Genomic DNA, 16,332 nt, shown 5'->3' on the forward strand with positions numbered 1-16,332 from the left:
TTATGGTTTCAGGTCTTACATGTAAGTCTTCAATCCATTTCAAGTTAATTTTTCTGAGTACTGTAAGATAGGGGTCTATTGTCATTCTTTTGCACGTGAATATTCTATTTTCCCAGCACCGTTTATCGAAAAGACTGTCTTTTCTCCATTGAGTATTCTTAGCTCCCTTGTCAAATATTACTTGACTGTATATGCACGAATTTACTCCTGGGCTCTCAGTTCTGTTCCATTGGTCTATGTGTCTATTTTTTTTTTGCCAGTACCATTACTGTTTTGATTAACTGTGGTTTTGTAATATAATCTGGATGTGTGATGCCTCCATCTTTGTTCTTTTTTTTCAGAATTACTTTGGCTATTCAGGGTCTCTTGTGTCCAAATGTATTTTAGGATTGTTTTTTTCCTTTCTTTCTAGTTCTGTTAAAAATACCATTGAAATCTTGATAGGGATTGCACTGAATCTATAGATGACTTTGGGTAGTATGGACCTTTTAGCAATATTAAATCTTCCAATCCACGCCACGAACACAGGATATCTTTCCGTTCATTTGTGTCTCCTTCAGTTCCTTTCATCCGGGCCTTATGGTTTTCAGTATATGGATGTTTCACCTCTTTGGTTAGGTTAATTCCTAAGTATTTTATTGTTTTTCATGCAATTGTAAGTGGGATTATTTTCTTAACTTTTTTTTTTTTGGATAGTTTGTTGTTAGTGTATAGAAATGCTATTGATTTTTTTTCATGAAGATTTTTTATTAATTCTTGTAGTCATTGCTTTTTTTTTTTTTTAATTTTATTTATTTATTTATTTATGGCTGTGTTGGGTCTTCATTTCTGCGCGAGGGCTTTCTCTAATTGCGGCAAGCGGGGGCCACTCTTCATCGCGGTGCGCGGGCCCCTCACTATCGCGGCCTCTCTTGTTGCGGAGCACAGGCTCCAGACGCGCAGGCTCAGTAATTGTGGCTCACGGGCCTATTTGCTCCGCGGCATGTGGGATCCTCCCAGACCAGGGCTCGAACCCGTGTCCCCTGCATTGGCAGGCAGACTCTCAACCACTGCGCCACCAGGGAAGCCCCATCATTGCTTTTTTAAAAACAATTAATTAATTTATTTTTGGCTGCGTTGGGTCTTCATTGCTGTGCACCGGCTTTCTCTAGTTGCGGTGAGCAGGGGCTACTCTTTGTTGTGGTGCACGGGCTTCTCATTGCAGTATCTTTTCTTGTTGCAGATCACGGGCTCTAGGCGCACCGGCTTCGGTGGTTGCAGCACGTGGGCTCAGTAGTTGTGGCATGCGGGCTCTAGAGCGCAGGCTCAGTGGTTGTGGCACACGGGCTTAGTTGCTCCATGGCATGTGGGATCTTCCCAGACCAGGGATCAAACCCGTGTCCCCTGCATTGGCAGGCGGATTCTTAACCACTGCACCACCAGAGAAGTCCCAGCTATTGATTTTTGTATGTTGATTCTGTGTCCTGCAACTTTACTGAATCTGTTGATTAGATATAAGTTTTATGGTGTAGTCTTTAGGATTTTCTATATATAAAATCATGTCATCTACAAACAGACAATTTTACTTCTTCCTTTCAGATGCCTTTTACTTCTTTTTCTTGCCTGATTACTCTGGCTAGGACTTTCAGTACTATGTTGAACAAGAGTCATAAAAGTAGGCACCCTTGGGAATTCCCTGGCAGCCCAGTGGTTAGGACTTGGCCCTTTCACTGCCGGGGCATGGGTTCAATCCCTGGTCAGGGAACTAAGATCCTGGAAGCTGTGCGGTGCAACCAAAAAAAAAAAAAAAAAGTGGGCACCCTTGTCCTGTTCCCAGTCTTAGAGGAAAAGCTTTCAATCCTTAACTGTTGAGTATGATATTAGTTGTGGGCTTGTTATACATGGCTTTAATATGTTGAAGTACATTCTTTCTATACCCAATTTGTTGAGAGTTTTTTTTTATCATGAATGGATGTTGAATTTTGTCAAATGTTTTTTCTGCATCTATTGAGATGATTTTATGATTTTTATCCTTCATTCTGTGAATGTGCGGCATCACATTTATTGATTTGTGTATATTGAGCCATCCTTGCATCCCAAGGATAATCCCACTTGATCATGGTGTGTCATCCTTTTAATGTGCTTTCGAATTTGGTTTGCTTGTATTTTGTTGAGAATTTTTGCATCTGAATTCACCAAAGATATTGGCCTGTAGTTTTCTTTTCTTGTAGTGTCCTTATTTGGCTTTAATATCAGGATAATGCTGGCCTAGTAAAATGAGTTTGGGAGTGATCCCTTTTCTTCAGTTTTTTGAAAGACTTTGAGAAATATTGGCATTAATTCTTCTTTAAACATTTGGTAAAATTCACCAGTGAAACCATCTGGTCCTGGGCTTTTCTTTTATGGGAGATTTCTGAGTCAATCTCCTTACTCATTTTTGGTCTGTTCAGATTTTCTGTTTCTTCATGATTCAATCTGGGTAGGTTATGTGTTTCTAGGCACTTATCCACTTCTTCTAGGTTGTCCAATTTGTTGATGTATGGTAGTTCATAGCAGTTTCTTATAATCCTTTGTATTTCTGTGCTATCCGTTGTAATGTTTCCTCTTTCATTTATAATTTTATGTATTTACGTCCTCTCTCTTTTTTCTTGGTTAGTCTAGCTAAAAGTTTGTCTATTTTGTTTATCTTTTCAAAGAACCAATCCTTACTTTCTTTTTTATTGTTTTCCTGTTCTCGATTTCATTTATTTCTGATCTAATGTTTATTTTATTTTTTCCTTTTTTTGAATTTTATTTTATTTATTTTTTATACAGCAGGTTCTTATTAGTTCTCTATTTTATACATATTAGTGTATATATGTCAGTCCCAATCTCCCAGTTCATCCTACCCCCACCCCCCGCCCCGCTCTCCCCCCTTGGTGTCCATACGTTTGTTCTCTACATCTGTGTCTCTATTTCTGCCTTGCAAACCGGTTCATCTGTACCATTTTTCTAGATTCCACATATATGCATCAATATACGATATTTGTTTTTCTCTTTCTGACTTACTTCACTCTGTATGATGGTCTCTAGGTCCATCCACGTCTCTACAAATGACCCAATTTTGTTCCCTTTTATGGCTGAGTAATATTCCATTGTATATATGTACCACATCTTCTTTATCCATTCGTCTGTCGATGGGCATTTAGGTTGCTTCCATGACCTGGCTATTGTAAATAGTGCTGCAATGAACACTGGGGTGCATGTGTCTTTTTGAATTATGGTTTTCTCTGGGTATATGTCCAGTAGTGGGATTGCTGGGTCATATAGTAATTCTATTTTTAGTTTTTTAAGGACCCTCCACACTGTTCTCCAAAGTGGCTGAGGGAATGTAAATCATTCCCTCTAACGTTTATTATTTCTTTCCTTCTGCTAACTTTAGACTTAATTTGTTCTTCTGTTTCTTTTTCCTTGAGGTTTAAAGTTAGGTTGTTTATTTGAGATGTTTCCCTTTTTAAAAAAAAATGCATTTTTCACTATAAACTTCTCTCTTAGAACTGTTTTTGCTGCATCACATAAGTTTTGGTATATTGTGATTTTATTTTCTCAAGATATTTTTTCATTTCTCTTTTGATTTCTTCTTTGATCCATTGGTTGTTCAGGAGCATGTAGTTTAATTTTCATGTATTTGTGAAATTTCCAGCTTTCCTCTGTTACTGATTTCTAGTTTCATACTATGTGGTCAGAAAAGATGCTTGGTATGCTTTCAATATTTTAAGTTTGCTAAGACTTTTTTTCGTGGCCTAACATATGATCCATCCTAGAAAATGTTCCATATGCACTTGAGAAGAATGTGTATTCTGCTGTAGTTGGATGGAATATTCTGTATATGTATGTTAGGTACATTTGGATCTATAGTGTTGTTCAGATCTGCTGTTTCCTTAAGAGCGTCTGTCTGGATGATCTATCCAGTTTTGAAAGTGAGATATTAAAGTCCCCAACTAATATTGTATTGCTGCTTATTTCTCTTTCTAGTTCTGTTAGTATGTGCTCTATATGTTTAGGTGCTCCAATGTTAGGTGCATAAGTGCTTACAATTGTTATATCTTCTTGATGGATTGACCCTTTTATCATTATATAATGACATTGTTTGTCTCTTTTGATCATTTTTTAGCTTAAAGTCTATTTTTCTGATACAAGTATAGCTACCCCTGCTCTCTTTTGGTTACCATGTGTTTGAAATATCTTCTTTCCATCCCTTCACTATCGATCTATGTGTGTCTTTAAAGCTAAAATGAGTCTCTGTCTTATAGGCAGCATATTGTTGGATCTTGTTTTTTTATTTTTAAGTTTTAAATTCATTCAGCCATTCTATGTCTTTTGACTGGAAAATTTAATCCTTTTCTGTTTAAAATAGTTTAAAGCAATTATTGATAGGTAAGGACTTACTTTTGCCATTTTGTTCATTGTTTTCTAACTGTTTTGTTCCTTACCTTTTATCTTGCTCTCTTCTTTTGTGACTCAATGAATTTTTGTGGTGGTTACTTTGACTCTTTTATCATATATTTTATGTATCTACTACAGGTTTTTCTTTTGTCATTATTATGAGACTTACATAAAATATATTTATAACAACTTATTTTAAGCTGATAATGATTTAACTTTGATAGCATACATAAATTTTATATTTTTACTTCTCCCTTCTCACATTTTAGGTTATTGATGTTACAGTTTACATATTTTATATTGTGTATATATTAAAATACATTGTAGGGCTTCCCTGGTGGCGCAGTGGTTGAGAATCTGCCTGCTAATGCAGGGGACACGGGTTCGAGCCCTGGTCTGGGAAGATCCCACATGCCGCGGAGCAACTAGGCCCGTGAACCACAACTACTGAGCCTGCGCGTCTGGAGCCTGTGCTCCGCAACAAGAGAGGCCGCGACAGTGAGAGGCCCGCGCACCGCGATGCAGTGTGGCCCCCGCTCGTCGCAACTAGAGAAAGCCCTCGCACAGAAACGAAGACCCAACACACCCCTAAATAAAAAAAAAAAAAAAAAAAATACATTGTAGTTATGTTTTTAAAATACGTTTGTTTTTCAACTTTTCAACTAGAATTATAAGTGAATTACACACCAGAATCTGACTTTATATATTTACTATTATCAGTGAATTTTACACATATATGAATATGTTTTTATGATATCAACTAACATCCTTTTCTTTCTTGCTTGAAGATTGGAATGCCCTTTACCATTTCTTTTAAGGCAGGTCTAGTGGTGATAAACTCCCTCAGCTTTTGTTTGTTTGGGAAGGTATTTATCTCTCCTTCATTCCTGAAGGAGAGTTTTGCTGGGTGTAGTATTCTTGGTTGACAGCCTTTTCTTTCAATTTTTTGAATATATCATCCCACTCTCTCCTGGCCTGCAAAGTTTCTTTTAAGAAATCTACCTATAGTCTTATGGGGGTTCCCTGGTATGTGATGACTCACGTTTCTCTTGCTGCTTTCAAAATCTTCTCTTCATCTTTGACTTTTTACAATTTAATTATAGTGTGTCCCAGTGTAGTCCTTTTCAGGTTCAACCTTTTTGGTGTCCTTTGGGGCTCATGAATCTGGATGTCCATGTCTCTCGTTTGGGAAGTTTTCAACCATTATTACTTTAAATATATTTTCTGTCCCTTTTTCTTTCTCTTCTTCTGGGATTCCCATAATGAATGTATTATTTCTTTTTATGGTATGTTGTAAGTCCCATAGGCTTCAACAATAAATATATGATTGTACTTGCTTTATCACTAATCTATTTATCTGTCCATTCTTTTGTCCATCCATCAGTCCATTTTGATATACGTGAAAGTAAATTTCAGACATCAGCACCACTGCCCCCCAGTACTTCTCTGTACATTAACTAGAGTTAACTAGAGTTCAATATGTGTTTACAGTTTTTCTTTTTTCTAGGTAAAATGTACATATGATGAGGTGCACAAATTTTAGTTGTTTTTTAATTGTAAGGCAGTGAACAAAATAGTTAAAGGCCCTGCTTTTGTGGAGATATATTCTAGTGGAAAAAGACAAGAGTAAGTGAAACACAAATACAAAATATGTCAGATGGTGATATGAGCTTTAAAAAATAATTAAGTTTGGGCAAGGGGATAGAGAGCGATTTGTTTTCATATTTATTTGTTTACATATTTATTTGCTCTTTTTTTTATTGAGTTATAATTTGCACATGGTCAAATGTACATGTTCCAGTGCACAGCCTGCTGGAGTTTTACATTTGGATGCATCCGTGTATGTACCAGCTGGAAGAGGTATAAGGCATGTCCAGTTCTGGGCATTAGTCAGAGGATGGAATGCTACTATAGGGGTGAGCATTGCAGGGAATGGATTCCAGGCAGAAAAAAATGCAAAGGTCTGGAGGAGTATGCATGGCATGTGTCAGGAATATCTAGGAGCTGGCTTGCCCAGGACAGAGGATGGAGGACAGAGAAGATGTAGACAAGGTCAAAGCATATCTTGTAGGGCCCAGTAGACCACTATAGGATCTTTTTGTTTTTTAAGTTTATTTTTAAAAATTTATTTATTTATTTATTTATTTTTGGCTGAGTTGGGTCTTCATTGCTGTGCACGGGCTTCTCATTGCAGTGGCTTCTCTTGTTGCGGAGCATGGGCTCTAGGCGCGCGGGCTTCAGTAGTTGTGGCGTGCGGGCTTCAGTAGGTGTGGCACACGGGCTTCAGTCGTTGTGACTTGCAAGCTCTAGAGTGCAGGCTCAGTAGTTGCAGCACACGGGCTTAGTTGCTCTGCAGCATGTGGGGTCTTCCTAGACCAGGGATCGAACCCCTTTTCCCCTGCATTAGCTGGCGGATTCTTAACCACCAGGGAAGTCCCACTGTAGGATCTTGAATTGCTTTGTTTTTTTGTTAAGACAAGAAGCCATTTATTTTATGCATAGTAGTTTGTACCTTTTAGTCCCCTACCTCAGTCTTGCCCCTCCTCCACTAGTATCCCCACTGGTAACCACTAGTTTGTTCTCTATATCTATGAGTCTGTTTCTGTTTTGTTATATTCATTTGTTTTATTTATATTGTACACCACAGGGAATATAGCCAATATTTTATAATCACTTTAAATGGAATATAATCTATAAAAATTTTGAATGACTATGATGTACACCTGAAACTAATATAGTATTGTAAATCAACTATACCTCAGTTAAAAAAAAAAAGACAAGAAGCCATTGGAGGGTCCTGAGCTGGGAGGTATCCATCATTTGGATACTATCTATCATTTGAATTTTTGCCAAACTTGTGGATTAATAAAATATTGTATGGTTGAGAGTATTTGCTCAATACCAAGCAATCTGAATCCCTCCTCTTACTATCCAGTCAGGGTACATTGTCTTTAGCTAGTAGAATGTCTATGGTTTTTATTTTTATTTTTTTGATTTTTAATTGTGGTAAAATGCACATAACATAAAATTTACCATCTAACCTATTTTTAAGTATACAGTTCAGTAGTGTTACGTAGTCAAGTTGTTGTGCAACCGTCACCACTGTCCCTCTCCAGAACTGTTCTCATCTTGCAAAACTGAAACTTTATGCCTATTAAACACTAACTCCCCATTCCCCCTCCCCCGATCTCTGGCAACCACCGTTCTATTTCTGGGTCTGTGAATTTGTCTATTCTAGGTACCTCATACAAGTAAAATCATATAGCACTTGACTTTTTGTGGTTGGCTTATTTCACTTAGCATAATGTCCTCAAGGTATGGCTGAAGTTTTATAAACTGTTTTTGCCTAAAAGTCTATTATTTTGCTGCTGTGTGATTCTGTTAACACCCACCCTCTCTTTCCTGGGGGGGCTTGTTGGTTTCAGATACGTGGTCTTCCTGAAGCTCTTCCTGGAGACGGCCGAGAAGCACTTCATGGTGGGACACAAGGTCAACTACTACGTCTTCACCGACCAGCCGGCAAACGTGCCCCAGATCCCCCTCCAGGAAGGGAGGCAGGTGGTGGTCCTCGAGGTCCGAAACTACAAACGCTGGCAGGACATATCCATGCACCGGATGGAGATGATCAGCAACTTCTCCCAGCAGCGCTTCCTCCGTGAGGTCCATTACCTGGTGTGCTTGGACGTGGACATGAAGTTCAGCGACCATGTGGGCGTGGAGATCCTGGCACCGCTCTTCGGGACCCTCCATCCTGGTTTCTACAGGGGTGATCGCCAGTCCTTCACCTATGAACGCCGGCCCTTGTCTCAGGCCTACATTCCGAGAGATGAGGGTGATTTCTACTATGCGGGAGGCTTTTTTGGGGGGTCGGTCCCTGAGGTTTACCGGCTCACCATGGCCTGTCACCAGGTGATGATGGCCGACCAGGCCAACGGCATCGAGGCCGTGTGGCACGATGAGAGCCACCTGAACAGGTACCTGCTGTACCACAAGCCCAGCAAGGTGCTGTCCCCCGAGTACCTGTGGGATGAGCACATGCTGCAGAGACCACCTTTACTCAGGAAACTTCGATACGTGGCTGTGCCCAAGAACCACGCAGAGATTCGGAACCGATGAGAACACACTTCCCAAGAGAGCCCACGTTATCAGGCTGTAGCGCATGTCAGTGGTTCTGCTGTCTTGGTAAGGGATTGGCCAAAGATTTGATGACGTGGATGAGGCCATCTCTTTGTTTCCTCCTCTGGAGGGTCTTCCATCACTCATCAAACAAACCCAGCTCTGGGTTTTCATTCCCTCCTAATCCTGCATTCTCTTTAAATGTGACTGATCCTTCAAGGTCTCTACAAGGTCACCTTCTTATGAAGCTTTCTTTGGTTCTCGCTTCTTCCTGTGGTTGAAGTGAATTGCTCTTCCCTCTGCATTTCCATAAAGTACTAAGTGTATTCTTTGGCTATGTCTGCCATTCTGCCTACATTACCCATTGGTCTTGCCCATTACAATGTGAGCTCCTGACGGCAGAGGCCAAGTACATACCTCAGTGCCTGATGCCCAGGGACTCTCAAAACTGTTCACGTTTAAATTTAAGGAACTCTTTTTTTTTTTTAGCTGTGCAGCCCAGCTTGTGGGATCTTAGTTCCCTGACCAGGGATTGAACCTGGGCTCTCGACAGTGAAAGCGCGGAGCCCTAACCACTGGACAGCCAGGGAATTCCCTAAATTTAAGGAACTCTTAAAAGCCTATTTTACCATGTCCTGAGACAGCAGGAGAGGCCCAGCCTGAAAGCACTTCCTAGGTTTGGTTTGCTTGTGTTGCTAGCTTGTTGCTTTGGATTGTTTGTCTTTTTCTTATTGATTTGTAGGTGTCTGTTACATATTTTGGATGCTAGTACCTTTATCAGACACATGTTAAAAATAGCTTCTTCCAGTTTTTATGTTGCCATTTCAACTCTTTTAATGTAGGTAAATTTAAGAAATCATCCCCTGCTTTGAAATCATGAAGATAGCCTCCTATGTTATCCTCCAAAAGCCTTATGTTTTTGCCTCACACTTAGGTCTTTAATCTACTGAAATTGACTTGTGTGTGGTTTTAATGTAAAGGCCCATTTTAACTTTTCTTTCTCTGGATAACCATTATCCGAGCACCATTTATTGAAAATGTGTTCGAAAACTTATTGAAAAGTTCTTTCCCCTACTGATTTGCAATATCATCAGTCACATAGTATCAAGTGTCCCTATGTGCCTAGGTTTATTTTGGGGTTCTCTAGTCTGTGTTCCATTGGTCTGTTTGTCTATCCTTATGGCAATAACATATCATCTTAGTTACTCTAGGTTTATAAATAAATCTTCGTATCTGATTGGGTAAGTCCTCCCACATGGTTTCTCAAGAGTATCTTGACTGCTCTTGGCCTGTTGCATTTCCATCTAACTTTTAAACTCTTTTGTCAAATTGCACAAAGGAGCCTTCTGTTTTTTTGTTTTTTAAAGACTTAAAGACTTAAGTCTTTAAGACTTAACCACTTAAAGACTTAAAGTCTTTAAGACTTAACCACTTAAAAGACTTAAAGATTTAAAAATCTTTAAAGACTTAAAGATTTTTAAAATCTGTTTTTCTCAACATTTCATTTTGAAAATTTTAAAGCATACAAAAAATTTAAAGGAATTGCACAGTGAATATTCACATACCTATCACCTAGATTCTACCACTAACATTTTGCTCTGTGTTATGATTGTACCACTCATCTGCCTATTCATGCCTCCGTTCATCCAACTCAGGGAAACACATTTCCTGTTTCTTCCTACGTCTACTCATTCTTCATTGTCTCCTAGACATTGTGATGATTCATTGTGGAGACATATTCTGTTAGATTCTTTAGGAAAAGTTTAATTCTTTTGTTTTAGGAGGCAGTAACTTGGGTGGCTTCAAATGTCAAGCTCTCTCTCGTCTGTGGTGGGCCGCAGCTCAAGTCTCTGTTATTCTTTCAGGGTCAGTTTGGTGGCTTGAAGTCTACCCCACCCATGAGTAGTTTACAGATCAGCCAAAGACTTGGGCTGAGTTTATACACAGAATTCAGGGCTCCTTCTCTCTGGCTGTCTCATTTCTGGTATTTCCCCCTGCAGTTTCCAGCTGCTGTGATTACCCCAAACTTGTCCCCTTGTTCTTCAAACCAGTAAGAAGTGAATCTTTTTCTTCACTGAGTTTTAGCTGTTGCTGATGGGCATGTGGCCTCGGACTAACAACTGTACGTAAAAGGAATCTCTCCTAGTGCAGATCTCTTCTTCCAAGTGAAGACTCCCTTCCAAATCTTCACCTTTTGTCACTTTCTAGAGGCTTCAGGTAGTTTTGTAAAAAAGTGTATATTTTGGCCAAAGTTTACAGTTGTCATATGCAAGAGGGTGAGTCGTCTATAAGGTACTTGTCCACTACTGAAAGCAGAACCTCCTAATTTCCTTTGATATACAGTGCCCATGGTTAGTAAGTTCATTTCTAGGCATTTAATGGTTTTTATGGCTATTGTGAATGTATGTTTTATTCCTATTACGAGGGGTCAGTCCACTTTTTCTGCAAAGGGCCAAATAGTGAATGTTTTAGGGCTTATGGGTCATGCAGTGCCTGTCATAACTATTTAACTCTGCCACTATCGTGCGAAAGCAGCCGTAAGTAGTACGTGAACAAATGAGTGCAGCTGTGTTCAAATAAAAATTTATTTCTGAAAACAGGCAGTGGGATAGATTTGGCCCACAGGCCGTAGTTTGCTGGTCACTGCTATCACATTTGCTAATTAGTTATTGCTGGCATATAGTGTATGAGAAAGCTACTTATTATAATCCAGTGTCTATATCATGCATCTGGTTATGTTATTAAAATCTTTTGTAAGTCTTAGCTGGCTTTTTTCTAATTGATTCTCTTGAAATTTCTAGATTGATAATCACATCAGTGGTTAATAATAATAAAAGTAATAATAAAAGTATAATAAAAGTAATAATACTTTTATTATTTTAATAATAAAAGTAATAATAAAAATAATAATAGCATTCTTTGTTTATTTCTTCTTAAGAGTCCTGTGGACTTTCTCTTTTCATTCCCCTCTGACACCTGTCCAGCTCTCAGGGTCACGGTAAACAGGGAGACCAGACCACACCGTCTGGATGTAGGTGATCCCAGACCAGCTAATTTAGGGCACATGGTGAGTGAGCTTCTTCTTGTTCCCTGTTCTTGGTTCCCTCCATTCGGCAATGCTGACAAGTTGGTAGAGATGTGTCCCCAGGTCATCTGTTCCCCAGAATGTTCCGGTATGAATGTTTGGATTTATGCAGCCCGCAAACCACTCTTCCTTGGATTCCATGCACATTTCTGCACAGGACATCCACCCAGGTGGTCTGTACCCTCTCTGGGTGGTCCCACGGTGTTGCCTCCTTCAAGACCTCCTTAGGCAGCAGCATCTCCTGTGGGGTGACTATGTCATCATATCGTGGAGAAGGGGCTTGGGGTCCTGGGCCACCCTTCAAGCTTTTGTGTCCAGTGTGCACACATCATCACTCGTTTCTGACCAGCCTGGTTTTATTTCCTCTTTGATCCAAAGGTATTTAGAAGAGTAATTTTTCCCGCATTTTTGGGGTATGGTTAGTTTGGTTTCTTTGTTGTACAATCCTTTACTTGTTCATTTCTGGATTTATTATTTTTTAGTCCAAGGGTATGACCTGTGCTTGTTTGGCATCATTAACTTTAACCCTCACCCTAACCCTCATGCTAGTCGGTTTCCTTTCAGGTGTGTACACACAACAGTGTGCCTCTGAAATCACAATTATGCAGAGAGCCGTATGTTTCCTTTTGGTGACATCTTATGCTAGCCAGTTGGTAATAAACAGATTTATCTACTTATTCATCGTCCTTGATCTGTTGATTCGGGTGTGCGTCTGTGTATAAGCCTAATTTTATTCACACCAAGTCTGCTTATCTCTAAGTTACCATTATACTTGCTATTATTCTTTATTTTACTCCCCACAAGTCTTTATTTTTCTTCTGCTCCTTCTTCTTTTTTACTTTGCCCAGTTCTTGCAGGATCTCCAGAGCAATGCTCAACAGTGACTGTTAGAAGAAAGACTCTCCATCCTTCAAGCGCCCCTCTCTGCTTTGTTGCTGCTTAAACAACAGCAGTGCGTTGTCTCGTAATCTTGGAGGCCGGAAGTCTGAGGTCAAGGTGGGTTGGTTCCCTCTGAGGCCGTCGAGGAGGTGCTGTTCCATCCCTCTCCCCTTGCTTCTGGTGCTTTGCTGGCGATCTTTGGGCTTCCTCGGATTGTACATGTTTACCTCCACCTTTGCTTTCATCCTCATATGATGTCCTCCCTGTGTTCCTGTCTCCCTTCTCAAGCATGGAAGAATTCACGGAATAGAGCACCCAAGATTCCTTTTTCAAAAACAGCTTGATGAACAAATCATCTCTTGAGATTTAAAAAAAAAAATCCGAGCTTCACCCTTTCCTTCCTTTTCAGTGTGGTTTCTTTTTCCCTCTTTCTTTCCATTATTCTCATACCTTGAAGCACAGTGTCCTGAGGGTCTCCCATTCTCTGATGTGGAAAGTGTACATTTCCTTGGTCTTAAATAAAACTGTGATTCAAGATAAACTCCCCAGACTGCTTTCGACCAGACTGTCACCCGCAAGACTTTGCCATGGGGAAATTCTGGGACTTCCCTGCTGGGGGGCAGGTGGGAGGCATCCTTCTCATATTTCTTACTTTAACTGGGATGTTACTGGTGATTCACCATAGGAACCAGTGTTTGTTGTTGCTTCACGATAACTTTTTGTTAAATTTAGTATTCCTTCTAGTCTTTTTTTTTTTTTAATAAATTTATTTATTTTATTTATTTATTCTTGGCTGTGTTGGGTCTTCGTTGCTGTGTGCGGGCTTTCTCTAGTTGCGGCGAGCCGGGGCTACTCTTCATTGCGGTGCGCGGGCTTCTCATTGCGGTGGCTTCTCTTGTTGCGGAGCACGGGCTCTAGGCGCATGGGCTTCAGTAGTTGTGGCACTTGGGCTCAGTGGTTGTGGCTCGCGGGCTCTAGAGCGCAGGCTCAGTAGCTGTGGCGCACGGGCTTAGTTGCTCCGCGGCATGTGGGATCTTCCCGGACCAGGGCTCGAACCCATGTCCCCTGCCTTGGCAGGCGGATTCTTAACCACTGCGCCACCAGGGAAGCCCCCTTCTAGTCTTGCTTAACGAGAACTGTAGGGTTTTTTTCATCAGCTCAGTAATGGATTTTGAGTTTTGTCAAGTTGTTTTGTAATCTACTGTGATAATCACATAACTTCTCTCATATTATTAATATAAGTGAGTTGCAGTAATTATTTCTGAGTTTAATTATCCTCACAAACCTGAAGTAAATCCTACTTGGTCGTGGTATATTGTTTTAGCATACTGATTTATTATTTATGTCATATTCACCAGTAAGATTGATCTATGGTTTCTTTTTTGAATCTTCTCAGTAGAATTTTGGCATTGTGGTCTAGATAGTCTAGTAGATTGAATTTAGAACTCTTCATTATTTTTTAGGCTCTGGGATGTTTGAATAATCTTGGACTTTGTATTTGCTTATAAACCCTGTGAATCTAGTATAATGTATGGCAGTAAATATTTGATGAGGCTTTCTATTTCCTTCTATGGTACATAGAGTTCCTTCTATTGTAATTTATTCAAGTTTTCCACTTCTTGAGTCAATTTGGATCATTTATATTTTCTTGGAAAACCTTCCATTTCATATTGATTTTCAAATTTATTGGCAAAAAGAACAGCATTGCAGTTTTAAAATAATGTTACATCTCTATATAGAAAATCATATCTTCTTATTTCTTGCTGTCAATTTGTGCTTTCTCTCTGCTTTTTTCTGATCTTTTTATACAAGGTCAGAGATTATCTGTTTTATTTTATTTTTTAAAAGAAGCATCTGGCCTGCTGTTTTTTACTTTTTAAATGATCGTTTCAACTTTTATGCTTATTTGTTCCTTTAATTTAACTTTAATTTTACTTTTTTCTAGCATTCTTGAATAGGGTGCTTGGTTAACAGGGTCATTTATTTCGAATGCTATTTGTTTCTAAGAAAAGCATACGGCTTCAACTTTCCCTTTGAGTAGAGCATAAATTGTGTCCCTTGGACCTTTATAGCCAGGGTCTACGTTGTCACTCATTTTGAAATAGTCTGCTTTCATCTTCTCCTTAAGTCAGAGTTATTTAAAAGTCTTTTACAAATTTATAAGTTGAGGTAGTGAGTTTTGTTTCTCGTTGTTATTCTTTAGTCATTTGTTTCTAGATACATAGTTTTGTAGTAAGAATGAAATGAGCAGCACAATTTCAACTCTGGGAAATTTGCTGACCTTCTTTTCTGGCGTACTGATGGATCATTCAAACATTTTTCATGGGCAATGAAAAACTAGAGTGGTTTTGCCTGTGCATGGACATGGCATGCCACTCTGTGGTGATTTGTATCGGACAGTGGCCGCCACTGAGGGAGGTGGCAGTAGTTGTCTGGAAAATGGGCAGAAGGGAAATTTGGTGGCTGATAGAAATGTTTTTCATCCTGTTAAAGGTGATTAAAGGGTGTATTGCAATTGCCAAACATATTTGATGTGTTTATTGTATGTAAATTATATCACAATCAAAAGGACCGGAACTATCCCTGTTTGCCAGTTACAGCATTCCCAGTATTTGGATTGCATTAGTTTCCTTGGACTGCCGTAACAAAGTGCTACAAACCGGGTAGCTTAAAACAACAGAAATTTGTTCTCTCACAGTTCTGAAGGCTAAAAGCCTGAAGTCAAGGTGTCAGCAGGGCCACGCAAACATAGACACTCGTAGGTCACTTATGCAGCGTGTGAACTGGGAACTCAGATCCCCGATCTCATCTCTTCTTCTCCACTTTGTCCAGGATGGTTAGGAGCCAACCTCATTATGCTTGTTAAGTTTGACAGAAATGCCCCATAGCATCAAATGCATGATCACCCAGAACTTTGCCTCTTATACAGATTTGATTGAGGCTCCAGTGGTGCTGTTTTGCACATCTTGCTTGCGACTATCAGAGTTTCTTCACTACTGGAAATAGAATCATCAGCACATTTCCATCTAATCAGATTCAGGAACCATTAACTGAAACCCCAGAGCCAGTCAGTAAACTTGTCCTTTAGATTCTCTTCCTTTAGAGCCACTGTAAGTACAAAGTGTGTATTAATCTGGGTTCTCTAGACAAACAGAACCAGTAGGATGTGCATATTTATAGACAGAGATTCATTTTAAGGAATTAGGTCATGTGATTTTGGAGGCTGGCAGGTCCAAAAGCTGCTGGTGGGCCGGCAGGCTGGAGACCGAGAAGAGTTGGCATTGCAGCTTGAGTCTGAAGGCATTCTGGAAGCAGAACTCCCTCTTCGTAGGGGGACCTCAGGCTGCTTTCTTAAAGGCCTTCAACTGATTGGATGTGGTCCACCCACACTATGGAGGGTGGTCCTCACCGATGAAGCTTGGCACATGGTAGGGGCGAGGTAATATGCTGAGTGAGGGAAGGAGGGAGTGAATGAAACCACAGAGGCAGGAGTCCACACAAGATGAGCCTTTATTTAGGGTGGGGTCAGAGGGGGTCACAGCACAAGCCCTGCGTGGCGGCACAGAGACCTTCCAGCTGCCCTTCCACTGCTGAGCCTCCTTCACCTGCACTGTGCTGTCCTCCTGGACCTTCTTCAAATAATGCTGCCTATTCCTGGGGGCAGGGCTGCAGGAGGGGCACCTGAGGAGGGACTTCCTGTACCCTGCGCCTTCGAGGACCACTGTGAGCCTGGCAGGGGGCTCTTAACACATTTCAGGTACCGGGCAAGAGATCCACACGTCATCTCTCGGGTAATTCTCCCAACAACTCATCAGGCAGGCCCAGTGATTTCCCCATTTCACAGATGG

The 16,332-nt window shown here is 40.2% G+C and overlaps 1 protein-coding gene across 6 annotated transcripts in view; it reads left to right on the forward strand.

The window, feature by feature from the left end:
• The window catches only part of ABO (ABO, alpha 1-3-N-acetylgalactosaminyltransferase and alpha 1-3-galactosyltransferase), a 31,001-nt gene extending 18,793 nt beyond the window's left edge, over positions 1-12,208 (forward strand). For 4 of the 6 annotated variants that reach the window (XM_036856730.1, XM_036856728.1, XM_036856729.1 and 1 more), the window contains one exon: positions 7,830-11,429. In XM_036856730.1, the coding sequence (XP_036712625.1) occupies positions 7,830-8,520 (691 nt within the window). In that variant the 3' untranslated portion in view covers positions 8,521-11,429. Of the gene's footprint in view, positions 1-7,829; positions 11,430-11,458 lie in introns of those variants that run through there. The other 2 variants (XR_005020438.1, XR_005020439.1) reach the window with 2 other exon arrangements.
• The last annotated feature ends 4,124 nt before the right edge of the window (positions 12,209-16,332 follow it).

This window comes from Balaenoptera musculus, chromosome 6, assembly GCF_009873245.2.
Source record: "Balaenoptera musculus isolate JJ_BM4_2016_0621 chromosome 6, mBalMus1.pri.v3, whole genome shotgun sequence".
NCBI lineage: Eukaryota > Metazoa > Chordata > Mammalia > Artiodactyla > Balaenopteridae > Balaenoptera > Balaenoptera musculus.